The 17,418-nt window shown below is 38.3% G+C and overlaps 1 protein-coding gene across 2 annotated transcripts in view; it reads right to left on the bottom strand.

The window, feature by feature from the left end:
• The window catches only part of DNAJC2 (DnaJ heat shock protein family (Hsp40) member C2), a 38,297-nt gene extending 22,665 nt beyond the window's left edge, over positions 1-15,632 (bottom strand). Inside the window, exons 1-3 of one of the 2 annotated variants that reach the window (XM_090287308.1) lie at positions 15,385-15,627; positions 13,596-13,786; positions 8,638-8,713 (exon numbers count right to left, since the gene is read on the bottom strand). In XM_090287308.1, coding sequence (XP_090143434.1) covers positions 8,638-8,713; positions 13,596-13,786; positions 15,385-15,448 — 331 coding nt within the window. In that variant the 5' untranslated portion in view covers positions 15,449-15,627. Of the gene's footprint in view, positions 1-8,637; positions 8,714-13,595; positions 13,787-15,384 lie in introns of both variants that reach the window. The other variant, XM_090287309.1, reaches the window with a different exon arrangement.
• Between the last annotated feature and the right edge of the window lie 1,786 nt (positions 15,633-17,418).

Genomic DNA, 17,418 nt, shown 5'->3' on the forward strand with positions numbered 1-17,418 from the left:
TTATTTCTTTTTCTTGTCTGATTGCTGTGGCTAGGACTTCCAACACTATGTTGAATAGGAGTGGAGAGAGTAGACAGCCTTGTCTAGTTCCTGATTTCAGGGGGAATGCTTTCAGTTGTCCATTGATTATGATGTTGGCTTTAGGCTTCTCATATATAGCCTTAATTATGTTAAGGTATGCTCCCTCTATTCCCATTTTGCTGAGTGTTTTCATCATAAATGGGTGTTGTACTTTATCAAATGCTTTTTCTGCATCTATTGATATGATCATGTGATTTCTGTCTTTCATTTTGTTTAAGTGGTGTAATATATTTACTGATTTGCGAATATTAAACCATCCTTGCATCCCTGGGATGAATCCCACTTGATCGTGGTGTATGATCTTTTTGATGTATTGTTGGATCCTGTTTCCCAATATTTTATTGAGGATTTTAGCATCTATGTTCAACAGTGATATTGGCCTGTAGGTTTTCTTTCTTTGTTGTGTCTTGAACTGGTTTTGGAATTAGCGTAATACTGGCTTCATAGGAAGAGTTTGGGATTTTTCCCTCTTCTTGGATTTTTTGGAATAGTTTGAGGAGGGTAGGAGTTAGTTCTTCCCTAAATGTTTTGTAAAATTCACCTGTGAAGCCATCCGCTCCAGGGCTTTTGTGTGCAGGGAGATTTTGGATTACTGTTTCAATTTCCTTCTTTGTTATTGGTCTGTTGAGGCTTTCTACTTCTTCTTGATTCAGTTTTGGAAGGTTATATGTTTCTAGAAATTTGTCCATTTCTTCTAGGTTGTCAAATTTCTTGCCATACAGTTGTTTGTAGTAATTTCTTACAATCGTTTGTATTTCTGTGGTATCAGTCGTGATTTCTCCTTTTTGGTTTCTGATTTTGTTTATTTGGGTCTTCTCTCTTTTTTTCTTGATGAGCCTGGCTAGAGGCTTATCGATTTTGTTTATTTTTTCAAAGAACCAACTCCTAGTTTCGTTGATCTTTTGAATTCTATGTGTAGTCTCTATGTCATTTAATTCTGCTCTGATCTTGATGACTTCCTTCCTTCTTCTTGCCCTAGGCTTTGTTTGTTTTGTTGTTCTAGTTCTTGTAGATTTAGGGTTAGATTTTTTTATTTGAGATTCTTCTATCCTTTTCAGATATGCCTGTATTGCTATGAACTTCCCTCTCAGGACTGCTTTAGCTGTGTCCCATACGTTTTGGGCTGTTGTGTGTTCATTGTCATTAGTTTCTATAAATTTCTTGATTTCTTCTTTGATGTCATTGTTAACCCATTCATTATTTAAGAGCATGTTATTCATTCTCCATGAGTTTGGGTGTCTTTGATTTTTTCCCTGAGGTTGATTTTTAGTTTCAATGCATTGTGGTCTGAAAAGATGCTTGATATGATTTCAATTTTCTTGTATTTGTTAAGGCTTGTTTTGTGTCCTATCTTTGAAAATGTCCCATGTGCATTTGAAAAGAATGTATATTTTGCTTCTTTGGGGTGGAAAGTTCTATATATATAAGTTCATGTGGTTTAGTGTGTTGTTCAAAGCCTGTATATTCTTGGTGTTTCTTTGCTTCGATGATCTGTCTATTGTTGATAATGGAGTGTTGAAGTCCCCTACTATGAGTGTGTTGTTGTTAATATCCTTCTTGTGGTCTTCTAGTATTTGCTTTATGTATTTGGGTGCTCCTATGTTGGGTGCATATATGTTTATCAGTGTTATATATTGATGGATTGTTCCTTCAAGTATTATGAAATGTCCTTTTTTGTCTCTTTTTATTGCCCTTGCTTTGAAATCCGTTTTATCTGAAATGAGGACCGCTACCCCAGCTTTTTTTTCAGGTCTGTTTGCTTGGAATATTTTTTTATATCCCTTTACTTTCAGTCTATGTAAATCTTTTGTTTTGAGGTGTGTTTCTTGTAGACAGCAAATATGTGGGTCCTATTTTCTTATCCATTCCATTACCCTATGTCTTTTAATTGGGTCATTTAATCCATTTACATTTAAGGTCATTATTGACATGTATTTATTCGTTTCCCTTTGTACCTCTATTCCTCTCCTTTTTTTTTCCTTCTTCTTTTTTCTTAGAACATTCCCTTTAGCATCTCTTGCAATGCTGGTTTGGTGGAGATGTATTCTTTTAGTGTTCCTTTGTCTGAGAAACTCCTTATTTCACCTTCCATTTTGAATGAGAGCCTTGCTGGGTAGAGTATTCTTGGTTGTAGGCCTTTGTTTTTCATTGCTTGAAGTATTTTTGACTATTCCCTTCTGGCTTGTAGTGTTCCTGTTGAGGAATCAGTTGATAGCCTTATCGGAGCTCCCTTGTATGTTATTTGCTGTTTTTAGGATTCTCTTTTTGTCTTGGAATGTTGCCATTTTAATTATGATGAGCCTTGGAGTGGGTGTTTTTTTTTGGGTTCCTCTTCATTGGAACTCTCTGTGCTTCCTGGACTTGCATAACTTTTTCTCTCATCAGGTTGAGAAAATTTTCTGTCAGTATTTCTCCTATCAGTTTATCTATTCCTTGTTCTTCTGAACCCTCTTTGAGTCCAATGACTCTGATATTGTTTTTCCTTATGCTATCCTGTAATTCCCTTACCTCTTCTTCGTCCTTTTTCAATCTTTTTTCATTTTGCTGTATCGTCTGGGAATTTTTTTCTACATTATCTTCTAACTCACTAATCCGATCTTCTGCTTCATTTAGTCTGTTTTTGACTGATTCTACTGTTTTTCAGTTCAGAGATTGAATTCTTCATTTCTTCCTGGTTCTTAATAGTTTCTATGTCTTTTTTTATGCTGATGTAGTTCTCTGCAAGTTCCCTGTAATTTTCTTGGAGCTGTTGGTAACTTCCTTGGAGGTTGTCATAGTTGTTTTTAAGGTTGTCGAGTATATTGAGCTTCTTCACCACCATTGTTTTGAATTCTGTGTCTGACATTTGGGCTATGTCTATTCCATCTACCTCTCTTTCTGGGGATTCCTCTTTTCTTTTCATTGAGAGGTTGTTTCTGTGTCTTACCATGTTGGATTCTTCTTGTTTTCATTTTTTGGGTTTGTCTTCTTTGACTTCCCACCTTTGTGGTATGAGATTCTTTATAGGAGATCTGGGGGTTTCAATGGTGCAGTCTCTTTGATCTCCTGAGCCTGATGTTCTTGGTGTACCCTTTATGTAATTTGTTTATGCTGTCTGGTTATATTTCAGATGCTCTTTGGTAGGATCTTCCTTCTGGTTAGTTGATTGAGTCACTCTATCCACTTTGTCTTGAGTTCTTTTGTGGAGATGCTGTTAAAAACATAAACACACAGCCCAGGCAGGAGACCCGCACCCTCAAAAATATCCCCCACCCTCTATCCCGCTATCGTCAGCCAACGAGCCAGTATTAATATAAATGTAGACAGATTAGAGCTTTTATACTATAGGAAGAATAGATAAGAGTTGTTTTTAGGGAAAAAATATATGATTTTTGAGAGAGGGGATGATAGATTAATAATAGTGGAGACTGTGCAAGACAGTAGGTAATATTTACATTGTATGTTAATAACGATAGAAGAAAAGGAGGGAAGAATGCAGTATATAGTAGGAAAGTGGGATTGTATAGTATTGGATTTATATAGTAGTTATACTCTATTTATTTAGAGTGAAAGGGAGGCTAAACTAGACCCACAAACAAATAAACAACAATTAAAGAGGAAGGATGAGAAGGCGAGATTGTATGAAACAAATAAGAGATATAGTTCTTTTTCCCCCCTTTTCCTTCGTTCTCTTCCCCTTTAAGGAAGAAAAAGAACAAGGAAAAAAAAAAAAAAAGAAAAAGGAATGTTTTTACTCAGCTCAGCTTTTGTATGTAGTCTTCTTTTTCTGTGTCCACAGCTCGTCTAATGAGGCGGGTCAGAGGATCCTATTTCTTGAAGCAGTGGTGTGTGCCCGTGGTAGCTGGCATGGCACATTCTTTTGGCGCCCGGTGGAGCTAGCTGAGGTGCCCTTGCGCACGTGCCCCTGTGCGGCAAGGCGGCCTGAGAGCCCGTCACAGGCCTGCCAAGCCGCGCTCCGGGTGTTGGGTCTCTTGCCTCTTAGTGCGGGGCCCTGGACACTTGCGCACAGTGGAAGTGTGCATCTGTGAGTCGCTGCCGCCCGCTGTTCTCATGCTGCAGCCACCTGTTGTTCCCTCACCCGCCTGGGCGGGCACGAGCAGAGCCTGAGCAAGTGGTCTGCGCTCCAGCCTGGCGCCCACTGGAGCTGGTCAGGGGTGTCTGCGCACGGTCTTCCGCGTGCCCAGTGGGCCCTTCCTGTGCCCATTGGGGCGCTGATCTTATGTCTGTTGGGGTATGTCCGAGGGGCTCCTGGACGTGCGCCCCGCGCACCTGGGCCAGTGAATGAGGGCACTTCCCTATGCGTACCCGCACGACCCAAGGGGAGGGTTGGGGAGTCAGAACAGAAAAAAGTTTTAAATTCTTTAAATCTTTTTGGAATTTTAATATAGTCAAGCAAATATCTGAAGTTGTCATTTTTCAAAGTCCTAATCCCATCTAATAATCCTTCCATTCTCTACTGATTTATGATGCCTCATAGTAAATTTTACCAGGGTTGGTTTCTGATGACCTATCCTTGCTTTGGGATTTACTTTAAAATGACCATACCTTTTTAATATATTTGATGGTAAATGTCAAAAACTGCATATTATTTTTGCATACTTCTCCTGTATCTAATTACTTGACACAACTTTTTTTTTCTAGGTAGATCGTATATTGCCTACAAAGATACATTTCTTCCTTTTCCAATAGTTCTCTCTCTTATTTAATATTTAATTTACTGACCCACACTCACAACATAATGTAAAATATAACGGGCAAGTTATCATCCCTCATAGATTTTAATGGTAATATCACCAATGCCACGCGTTTAAGTTTGTTGGTTGTGGGTCTGAAACACTTCTCAAAGTAGGGAACTAACTGCATTTCTTTTCCAAGTTCTATAATATTTATCAAAAAGAAATGGATATCTACTTAGGAAATCACATATTACCTAAGCTATCTATAGATTTAGTTATATTAATATATTTCCTAAATTGGATTCTTGAGAGAAATCTCACTTGTTCATGGGCATAATTCTTTTAGTACTATGTTGTTAAATTCAACTTACTTTTATTTTGGGGATTATTTATATTTATTTTTTGTATGACATGCATGGATGAGATTTGTTTGTAGTTTTTTAGGCTCTTTCCACCAGGTTTTAAAAATGTATTAATTGTTCTTTTTAGACTTAATTTTTAGAGTAATTTTAGGTTTATAGCAAAATTGAGAGGCACAGAGATTTCCTATCCCCCATATATGCACAGCCTCTCCCACTGCCCCCATCACCATTACCCACCAGAGCTGGTCACAACAGATGAACCTATACTGACACATCATAATCACTCAAACTCCATAGTTGACATTATGGTTCATTCTTGGTACAGTATATTCTTTGGGTATGGACAAATGTACAATGATATATATCCACCATTATATTACTATACAGAGTATTTTTCACTGCCCTAAAGACCCTGTTATCTGCCTATTCATCCCTCCCTTTTCCTGGCAACCATGACCTTTTATTGTCTCTACAGTTTTCTCTTTCTGTGCCAGCTCACAAAACTCTGTGAGAGTCAGACTACATGCATTAGGCTTGAAGGCTATGTAGCCAGGAACAGTAATTAAGTCCTACTGGACAGTTCAGAGGTGTGATGATCTCAGTATGGTGGGGCACCACAGAAACTGGCCACAGGCTACTTCCACTGTCAGGGCATGAGGGAAAGCCATGAGCTTTTCTTTGCATTGCTCTTTCACCACTGCTGGCAAAACATTATGTACAGGGCTAGCCTAATTTAAACATTGTTCCCTTTTGAATCGCAAGTGTGTGCTGAGCAGTGAAACCTAAGTCATATGATCACAAATATTCTCAATCTCAAGACATCTTTTTAAAATCAAGTAAGTTTTCTTCTTTATTTGCAAGTATTGTTTGTTACAGTTCTGCCTTCTTCCTTTGGGAAATGTGGCATATCCATTCTTTGACTCTTGGAAACATTACTCAGGATTGTCCTCTGCTTTACTGTTTTCTAATTGTATGTCAGCCTTTGTAATTCTAAATTCTGCTTTCATGTTTTGTTTCCAGGCAATTCTATATATTTCTCCCTAAGCTCTTTCTGCAATGCCACCCCCAATGCTGTCTTCACATCTCGCTGACATGTAGTATTCTTTTGAACCTTACGATAAAGTCTGAGAAAGAAGATGTCTCAATTTTTTGTTTGACAGTCTCCTCTTAGGCTGCACTGCTTTTTTTCATCACTGATTTTTCTGCCTAATTATCTTTAGTTGTCCATGCACATTAAGGGGTCCTGAGATTGTCCTATACTCTATCCCGGAGCAGGCAAAAGATGTTATCTGGTATTAACAATAAGGTAAAAGAGACCAAGAAATTGTTGGTTTGAAAAGAAACAAAGATAATTTAGGAGCAGCTATTATAAGTTTACTGAAATTTCAAAGATTTCTTATCCTAGCCAAAGACAGTTTTTGGCATGTTCTGAGGATACATTAGCAAAGGGGCTTTAATTGTACATTCATACTATTATAATAAAAAGCCTCTAAATATAATTAATTTTAAAGAAGCTTGATATGAAAGTTTTCAGTTTAAATATCAGAAATATTTTATGTTAAAATTATTAAATTCAGAAAATTCAGATTGCCAAAGACTTTATTACCATTCAAAGAATATCAAAACTACATGCATCATTTACCAGAACAGCAATTTTAAGAACAAAATTATATAAGCAATTGAAATACTACCTTTAGTATTCAGTGCTTTCTCTTAACCTATCATTCAACTTTTTCAATAATTTATTCCTTCCAGAAATGCAGAGGAGTAAAAGACCACTCTTCCTTACTTTTTCATTATATACATTAAACAAAAATAAAACTCATGTTTGTAATGCAATGCAAGAACTCTAAGACTCTCATATCCTATTAGACTTACACTTTTTCTTAGGTTTGTTTGAACTAATAATTATAAATCTGAAAACACTAACTTGGCATTTTTACACCTAGAGAAGATTTTAGAAAGCAGTAAGTAGCAACTGTCTATTTTATACTAATAGAGGTAAGAGAACAACAGTTTCCTTCTTGAATAAACAATAAGAATATTCAACAAGAGAGTGAATTATAATTCCACTTAATGTTAGTAATTTGTGCACTGGGGTTGTAAAACCTTTACTACAAAATAAAAAATGTATATCATGCCAAGAAAAAAAACAGACTTAAGAGAAGCAAATGGATATTTACATGTATCAAGACACAGGTGGTATTTTTATGCTATTCTTTCATATAGTTAAGACTTTGCAAATACTTCTTCATGGAAACTAAATTTTCCTGGGATTTATATATTTTATAATGACTACTTATATGTATTAACATATGGTTGGTCTAAAATCATGCCCGCTTTTAAAGAAATCCAATTTGGCCCTGGCTACTGTGGCTCAGTGGATTGAGCGTAAGCCTGCAAGCCAAGTGTCGCTGGTTCAATACCCAGTCAGGGCACATGACTAGGTTGTACATCAGATCCCCAGTTGGAGGCATGAGTGAGAGGCAACCACACAGTGATGTTTCTCTCCCTCTCTTTCTCCTTTCCCCTCTCTCTAAAAATAAATAAATAAATAAACAAAACAAAAATAAAAATAAAAAAAAATTAAAAAAAGAAATCCAATTTGAATACGTCTAAAATAATTTGATAAATTCCTTCACTTGGCTAAAAAATATCTGCTGTGATTTCCATTAATAGAGAAAACTTTGAGTTTATCAACTACACTTAGTCCCAACCAGTACTTTTCAACATGAGATAGGTTTCCTTCAGCCATCTTCCTCTAAGTATTGTCAGTACAATACTTTCTCTTCTTGACTGGCATCGACTCCCTATTCCTTTTTCCTATGGCCAAAATCTTACCTCCTCTGACCTCAATATCCATTCTCTAGAGTGGAGAGCAAAACATTTTTCTAAGATAAAACACAGAAAAATAATCACCTTCACCTCTTTCATAAAACTTTACTAATCGGGTGAGTTGAATGCTGTATAGGGAATTACGCCCATAGGAATGCAAAAGACAGACATTTAGGAGCACTAAGGCGATGGAGTTTTGTAAGACAATATCCCACACACACATCAAATTTTTTACCTTGTCAATGAAAATAATAATGAAGCATCTTTCTTGGACAGAAGAGAAAGGGTGGTATCAACAAAGGTATGACTTAAGACCACAAAACAACATCAAAAAACCTAAGAGACAAGGCAGCTTCTACTAAATATAGGGGGCCACATTCTAAAGAAAGCTGAAATATGTTTTAAAAGCTTGCCATTGGAAGAATGTTTTTTATCCTGTCACAAACACACACATCTAACACCCCAATTTCTTATTCCTAGTGAGAAAGTCCATGCAAAAGACTGATTGCATTTTTCCTGGTTCTGAAGGTGAAGGACAGTGTGGCTATGTATTGTTATGACCATATGACACATGCTGTTAAATCTACAGTTATGGCCATAGACTACGATCCTGCACATCTTTTCGAAAGGATAACATTTCCTATCCCAGATATCTGATTATTTAGAAATAATTAAACACTTACGTGCTGCTTTGATCTGTCTTGGTGATGCTTTGTATCTTACATGGCCAAGTCCAAGTACTGCATAATGATCTTGGTTCTGACAAAGACACAAAAGGGAGTCAAGTGTGAAGTGCAGCAATGTATCCTATGCCTTGTGTTTTGGCATCCCAAAACAGTGCTTCCCAAAGTGATGTTGCCATGATATGAGTCCAGTGAGAGATTCTGTATAAAATGGATTCTGGGGTCATTTAATTTTGGGAAATACTGACTCTTGTATAGCCTTCTTGATGATCTGCATGCACATAAACCTAACAAAGTCTCTGAGAAGTCCTGCAATTAAGAAAAAGAACAAGTAAACAGAAATGTGTAAAATCCAGCATTTTCCAAACTTACTTGACCATAGACCCTTTTTTCTCTTAAGATCTATTAATATCCTATGGTCATCCTTAAATTAGTGTATAGCCAGAAGATTTCAGAACTGAAGGGAGCATTACAGCAGCCCTGGTAGGCAGTGTCAGGGCAGTGATAGAATAGAATGAAGAGCCATATGGAACAAAGAAAGGAGGTTAAATGGAAATTTTGAGAAATGGAGGAATGAAGCTTCTCTCGACAGAAGCACCTGCTTTAATTTCTGTTCTGGTTAACATCATTGCAAATTTAGAAGTTGAGATAGCAACTGGAGTGAAGGCTCCTTACAGAACTCAAAGGGTATGTCTAGTATTAGAGAATGAGTGGGTAGGAAGGGGTGTTGAGAGCATAAAACATGTGAGGAAAAAGTCAAATAGAGCTGACTCGTTGGTTTCGCTTTAAATTCAGGATTGCAAACTTCATAGGGATTGGCTCCTTTATTATGCCTGGCAACCATACTTTCTTCGAGTTAATTCACCTTTCTACTCCTAGATTACTATTATATACCTTTGTCTTCTAGTCTTTCTTCAAACTTCATAGACCCTCTTATCAATGGTCTTGCCTCTTAACTAAAAAACTTAAATTACCCCATTCAAATTCCAGCATCTTTCTATCATCCTATCTGCAACCATACAATTTTTCCCTTTACCTTCATTCACAATTGAGAAAGCCTGTCCTATTAAGACAAATTACTCCATCCCTCAACTTGGTTCTGAATATCACCTTTGCTAAGTCTCTTCAAACACCAGCATCTTTCAGTTATTTCTTAAATTTCAAATGGGTTATTTTCATCAATATAAAAAGATGCTTTATTATCCCTCATCTTAAAAAAGAAACAAACATACAAAACCCCGTCCACAACCCCCATTCCAGCTACCATCCCATTTTTCACCTGCCTTTCAAAGTTAAATGTCTTGAAGGAGCTGTCCCCTCTAGCATTAATTTTCAAACCACTTCAATCTGGTTCTGCTTTGTTCACTTCCACTCCAGGTACTACAAAGCTGCTGTCTTCAGTATCAATTTCCAGGTACCAAATCCAAGATCACCCATCTGCCCTCCCTTGACTTCAACTCCCAGCGGCAGCACAGCTGACTCTTTTCTGGAAAGATTATCTGCCTTTAGTTTCTGTGAATCCACTCTGTTTTCTTCTCACTTTTCAGTAGCTTTTTAAGCCATTTTACTGGTTTCTCAATGACCTGAAAAGCTCAGCCCTAAAGTTTCTTTTGGTCTCTATATACTTTGATCTTAGGTGATATGATCAAATGCCAAGGCTGCGATATGTAAGAACCCTGTAAATGCTCATAACTCCTAATTTACTCGAGCATAGACCTCTCCACAGGGCTCTAGAAGCACAGAGCTCCTCCATCTCTCTCACCTCCTGGCCTGTCACACTCTACCTTGGTCACCCATTTCCAAACATTGGACCATGTTTTTGTTCACTAAAGACACCAAGCTCTTTCCTCAGGGCCTCACATGCTGTAGTCTCTGCACATTCTTCCCCTACTCCTCATGTGGCTGCCACCTTCTCATCCCTTCAGTCTCAGCTGAAATGTCATCACTTTATTTAAAATACTCTCTCCTCATCTCTACTCCTTTTTTACCCTTTAAAGTACTTAAAAATTGTCAGTGCTTCAAACTCCCCAATGACTTTCCACTCCTGACCACTACTCCTGACCTCCTTACCACCCCCGGTCTGACCTTGTTTACTCTGTTCCAGACACTTGCCTTCTTTCAGTTCCTGGCACATTTCAAACTTCTTTCTGCCTCTGTACAAGCTCTCTGCCTAGAATGCCACTCTCCCTGATCTTTGCAAATCATCCAGGTTTTATCTTACACATCAGCTCCACAGGCCTTCCCCACCTACTCAATCTAAGGCAGTCATCTAGACACTCAATCACGTCACCCTGTTCTTCTTTGCCCAGCACTTAGTGACCATGTTCTTGATTGTTTACTCATCTGTTTCCCTCACTGGAATACAATGTTTATGGGAGCAGTGATACTGTCTTGCTCAGACTGTATCCTTCAAGCCCACAACAGTGTCTGACACACAGCAGGTGGCTTGATTCCTATTTGTTGAATGAAAAAATTAGCTAAATGAATGTATGAACCCTGCTGCCTGGCTCTAATGTTATCTCTTTTCTATAACAAAAACCTTTTCCATTTCTTCCTTCTTTTCTCTCTTGTAGATTTCAACATTCCCCAATTCTATGCCTCCTGATTCTTCCTTTCCTCAAGTTACTATTTTCTCATTTTCTTTATAACCCAGCTTTGAAAGAGTCTTTTGCATTTAGGTCTCTACGGCATTACCTAATAACTCCTCAACCCACTGCAATTTCTTACCACCCCATCTATTTCACTGCTTTCAATGCAGTCCCCTAAACTTTGTTTGCCAAACCCAGGGGCTTTTTTTAATCCTCATTTATATTATGTGATATACTTCTCTCCAAAGCAGTGACATTGATGATGGCTTTTTACTTAAGATTTCCTCCTTCATTAGTTTCTGGAAGAATATAGTACCTGATGCTTAATAAACTTCTGTTGAAGAAATGCTTTTTTCCTCTTCCTACTTCTTTCACGTTTCTTAGTAGCCTTTGCTGTTTCTCCTCCTCTGACTACTCCTTAAACATCTATCAGTGCTCCTCAATGTTCAGTTCTTTTCTTTTAAAACCAATGATGATGAGCCCTGGCTGGTGTGGCTCAGTAGATTGAGCACTGGCCTATGAACCAAAGGGTCACTGCTTCAATTCCCGGTCAGGGCACATGCTTGGGTTGTGGGCAGGTCCCCCGTTACGGGTGCACAAGATACAACCACACATTGATGTTTCTTTCCCTTTCTTTCTCCCTCCCTTCCCCTCTAACAAATAAATTAAATCTTTAAAAACAAACAAAGAACAACAACAACAACAAAAAACAAATGATGATGATGTTGCCCTGGCTGGTGTGGCTCTTAGTGGACTGAGTGCCGGCCTGTGGACCAAGGGGTCACTGGTTCGATTCCTAGTCAGTGCACATGCCTGGACTATGGGCCAGGTCTCTGGCTGCGAGCACCTGGGAGGCAGCCAATCAATGTTTCTCTCCCTCTCTTCACCTCTCTTTAAAAATAAATAAGTAAAATCTTAAAAAATGAAATAAAAAAATAAATAAAAAACCTTTAAAACTGATGACGGTAGGAGTATCAACTCACACTTTCTGAGTGCTTATATATTTTTCTAAGTGCTTTATACATATGCGTTTCCTCATTTAATACTCACAACTCATAAGATAGAAACTCTTATTATTTATTATTTGTTTTGAATTTTCATGTACCCAGGCACTAGGTTAAATGCTTTTTATACACCATTTCATTAATCCTCACTATAATCCTTTGAGCTGCTAGCAGTTTCATTGTACCAATAAGAGAAATGAGGTACATAAATGTCAGATAATTTCCCCAAGTTTCCAGCACACTAATGGGCAGAACCAGATTTGAATTCAGGCACTATATTTCCAAAGTATATACATATAAATATCTCCTATACTAGTGCCTACTTAAGTAATATAATATTTATTTGTCTATAGCCTTCTCCTTGGCTGATGTCATTCAATTTCCCATAGCCTTGACTACCACCTACGTGCCAATGAGTTACAAATGTTTTTCAGAGTCACTGACCAATAATTTCTACCACAACTTCACCAGTGTTACTAGAATCTCAATTTTGACATAGCCAAACTGGAATACAAACACCACACTACTCAAAAACTTCCTTTTCCTGCATCCCAGGGTTGGTGGCTGATATCACACTCTAGCAGGTCACTCAAGCCCAAATGCACAGAGGTCCTCTGAATACATTCCCTTCTCTTGTGATACAGCCAAGGTCAGCAAGGCTTCTCATGTCTATCTCCTCCCAAAATTTGTCCCCTGTTCCTCAAAACCCAGCCACAAATTTAGTTCAAGCATCAAGCATTCATTTGAAGGCTTAGGTTACTGCATTAGGCCTATACTAGCAAACTATTCACTTCCCCTCCAGGCCTGTTCTCCCTTTTCAAGCAATTTTCTGTACTGCCAGGAGAATTACAACTCTAAAATTAGCTTAGAAACTTTTAATGACTTCTTACTGCCCTTATAATAAAATGTAAATTCCTTTCTTAGCATGGTATAAAACAGACACTATACAGAGTTTGGTCTACAGTCTGCTTTATGCAGAATTTCTTACCACCATCCTTCAAGTACCCAAATCTAGTCTTCGCTAATCCCCCAAAAGATAGTGCATATTCTTTTACTTCTCTGTCTTTGCATATTTTCCTCCTGCCCAGAACACCTTTTTTCCCTCTTCTGCTTCACAAACTCCCTCTCATCCTTTTAAGACCAGCTCAAACATTATCTTCTCCGTGAGACCTTCCTAGACTTCTCCAGCAGAGAGAGTATCCTATGGCTAGTACTATCCCAGTCAATACTTGACAATAAACAAGTGCAATTATAGTTATTTTTGTTGAAGCATCTTAAAACATGCCTTATTAATGGAAAAGTCCAGAGAAAATTTACTGTGTCTAACAAAACATATGATTAAACAAAAGATTTGGGTATTAAATACCTTCCAGTCCTTGGGATCAAGTGTTTTCAGCATGGGAAATTCTTCCAACTGCAATTCTTCATCTTCTGATTCCTCTGATAACTCTTTCTTATCCTCCAGTTCCTGAAAAGAGGCAGAAGCATTTCTGTTTCTCCTCTTAGCAAAAGCTTCAAACCATCTTCCCACGGGTTCAACTTGACAGAGAGTTGAGGCTGTGATTGAAAGCGTTAAGAAAGGCTTCAATGCACTGCATGGAATAAATCTGTTTCAAGGCAATACATAAGATCAAAACAGTGATCGTACCAGAATAAATTTAAAACCATCAACTAAGAAAATAACTGCAATAATGAAGTTAACATGAGGGTTAGCAATAAACAATCATTTCCTGGTGCTTACAGGGTATTCAATCAACCTCTTCCATTAGCTGATAAAACAAAACATTCACCAATGTCAACAATAAACCAATACTTTTCTGGGGAAATGGAGGTTAGGACCAGGGAGAAATGTTGCAAACTGTTTTATTTTTAAATCAAAAATGGTAACAAAACAAAAAATAACGATAATCATAAAGAGCTAGCGACATCAAAAACAAAAGAAAACTAAAACCATCTAAAAATATCTTATAGTGCTATAGTGGAACAAGCTCAGGATCTGAAATCAGAAGTGCTGGATTTTAGTCTAGGTCTGACCATTAGTGACTAGGTCAGAAATGTCTCCAACTCGAAATGGGAGCAAATATCTATCTTATATGGTTCCTTGGAAGACTGAATGGACAAACTGCAAAAGCACTTTGAAAAATCACAAATCTGTATAAAAGTAAGGCTTTATCATTATTCCTGGGAAGTGAGGGTAAATCATTGTACATTTGTATATTAACATTTCAAAAAATGTAACTTAGGAAATAAGTTAACATATTAACTTTAACTTCATATTCCATATGAAAGCAAAAAAACTTTAATTTGTTCAGTTATCAATTACTCAGATGTAAGTATTACCTTGTACCTAAGGACCACAAATTTCTAAAAATAACTCACTTTTCATGTTTTAATTAGTTTTGGAAATTAAGATTTCCTCTATCATTCACAGGAGAGGAATTAAACAGTAGCGTGAGTGTGACTGTCCCTTCAGTTTTAAGATTATACATAGACTTGTCTGAGCGCTAACGCAACCTGTGCCAAAATCACATTCAACAAGCATCTCCACAAGCGGCTATGGTAATTAATGCAGATCACCGAAACTGGAGACTCTTTAGTTTAAGATACTCACGACTGTCCTGAGCTATAAATCTATGAACCTAGAGCAGCAGGCCAAGTGTCCTTTAAAAGTCTTTAAAAGTTGTCTTTAAAAGTCTTTCGACACGAATCTTACCAGCACACAGGCAATGGTGTTTTAATAATGAGTATGAGGAGCGGTGTCTGAGTTACATTTAAAAAACAAAGCCGGAGCAAATGGAGAGAGGGAGAAAAACGGAGAGCAGCAAGCATTTGTACAACCTCGGACACTGGGGAGCTCGCAGAGGGAATCAGGGTATTGAAGGGTTCGGTCTCGAACTGCTCGGCCCAACCCATGAGTCAGCGACCCCGAAAGGAGAAGGCATCTTTAGGGGCAGAAAAAAAGACTCCCCCTCTCTCCCAGTCTGGGTTAGGATTACTGTACAGCACAGAGCAAAAAGACACTCGTCACGGCCCCACACGTCCGGAAGCTAGTCGTCAGGGGCAAAAGTTGAGAGAGATTTCGGGGCCGCGGAAGTGGAGGACTGTGGCGGGGGGCGGCTGAGGCGGGACAGAGCCGGGATTGAGTAGACACATACCAGAGGTCAGAGCGTGGATGATGGCGGTGCCCTGGCCCTCCGCAGCGCTTGGCAGAAGCAACATGATGGCGCCGGGGCCAGCCCGGCGGGCGCAGCGTTTCGCGTCCCCGGCGAAGAATGCTCAGTGTTCCACAGCTCTACCTCCAGGTCTGAGCCTCGCGCCCTGGCTCTATGACGCCCAGGAACCGGCGCCTGGAGACAACCAGTAACTACTTCCGGGTTGGGTCTTTAGTGTTGTGGGGGCCAATTCCACCGCCCACCTCGCCAACTGGTGTAGCAGCCTGGTTCTTCCACTGACTCATATCCGGCTGGGGACCAAGACTCATAAAAGAACATTCCTAGATTCATTAGTTCCGTGGTAAAAAGGATTGCAGTACGAATTTTCCTCGTCCGGTTGCAAATACGTAGTGCATAGTTTTCTAAAGCAGCTCTTAATGTATTCTTTTCATTTTTGAGTTACACCCAGTTCTATTAGTCTGAACTGATTTTTCCAGTAGCTCTACTTGCATAATCAGAAATGTAAAGTTGTGTCAGTATTGTGGATGACTTTATAGACTATACATCCATAGAGAATTCTGTACATATACCTGTAATGCATTTGTGTTTACCTGAATAATAATAGCAGCTAACATTTGTTGCGCTGTTACTAAGTAATTTACCTGCATTATCTAGTTTAATACTCATAATATTTGGAGAAAAACTCTAGCGTCAGATTCCACTCTTAAGTCCAGTTTTCTGTAGTTTTCCCAATTACAGGACTCTGGAATTTATTTTTTTCCCGTACAATAAAATCAGTTTTACTCCGAATATGTGATTCTTACCTGGACCGAGGTCAAAAGCAAGAACTAGCAAAAGGAAACCAGTGGGTGAAGATTCACTCCTTACACCCCCATTCCCTCCACTACCCCTCCCCCCTTCAATCTGGAATAGGGTGGGCAAAATAGAAGACGGGATGTTCCACTCTGTGTGAAAGAGCACCAGAAATAAGCAAATTATTCTTTACGAATTAATTTGCACCATTAAATACAACAAATTTTACTGCATGACAAAACTGTCATTTCAAAATTGACATTTCTAAAAATCGGCCAATCAGCTCCCCTTAATCCTCTTCCTGACCTCTTTATTACTGCAACCACTGTTAAAACAGGCTCTAAGTCTCCAAGTAACCTGATTCCACTTCCTCAATATTAATAATTTTTTCTCCCATTGCCCCCATCCATTCTCATCATCACCTCTAAGGTCATGAAGTCTTTTTTTTTTTTGAGTGTGGCAAAATACACATAACAAAAAATTAATATCTTAACCAAGTGTAAAGTTTAGTAGTGTTAAGTACATTACCTTTGTTGTACACTCAATCTCCAGAACTCTTTTCATCTTGCAAAACTGACTATACCCATTAAAAAACGTCCCATTTCCATTTCCCCCTACTCCCTATAACCACCATTCTACTGATTCTATGAATTTGCTACTCTGGGTACCTCATATAAGTGGAATTATACACTATTTGTCATTTGTGACTGATTTTCACTTTGCACAAGCCCTCACAATTATAGTATGAGTCAGAATAATATTCCTGTGTATGTATATTTTATTCATCCGTTTATCTGTTGATTGGATTGTTTTCGCTTTCTGCTTATTGTGAATAAGGATATTCAAATATCTCTTGGAGATCTTGCTTTCAATTCCTTTGGGTATATAACCAGAACTGGAGTTGCTGGATCACGTGGCAATTCTATTTCTAATATTTTGAGGAACTGCCATACTGTTTTCCACAGCAGTCACACCATTTTACTTTCCCATGAACTGCACAAGGTTTTCATTTTTTCCACATCCTCACCAATACTTTTCTTTCTTTCTCTTTTTAATAGTCATCATTCTAACGACATTGAACTGGTATCTCATGGTTTTTATTTGTATTTCCCCAATTGCTAGTAATGTTGAGCACCTTTTCCTGTGCTTGTTTTGGGCATTCAAGTCCATTGCCCATTTTAAAAATCCAGTTGTTTGCTTTCTTGTTGAGTTGTAGTTCATTAT

The sequence above is a fragment of the Furipterus horrens genome, unplaced genomic scaffold (genome assembly GCF_987537825.1).
Source record: "Furipterus horrens unplaced genomic scaffold, mFurHor1.1.pri manual_scaffold_9, whole genome shotgun sequence".
NCBI lineage: Eukaryota > Metazoa > Chordata > Mammalia > Chiroptera > Furipteridae > Furipterus > Furipterus horrens.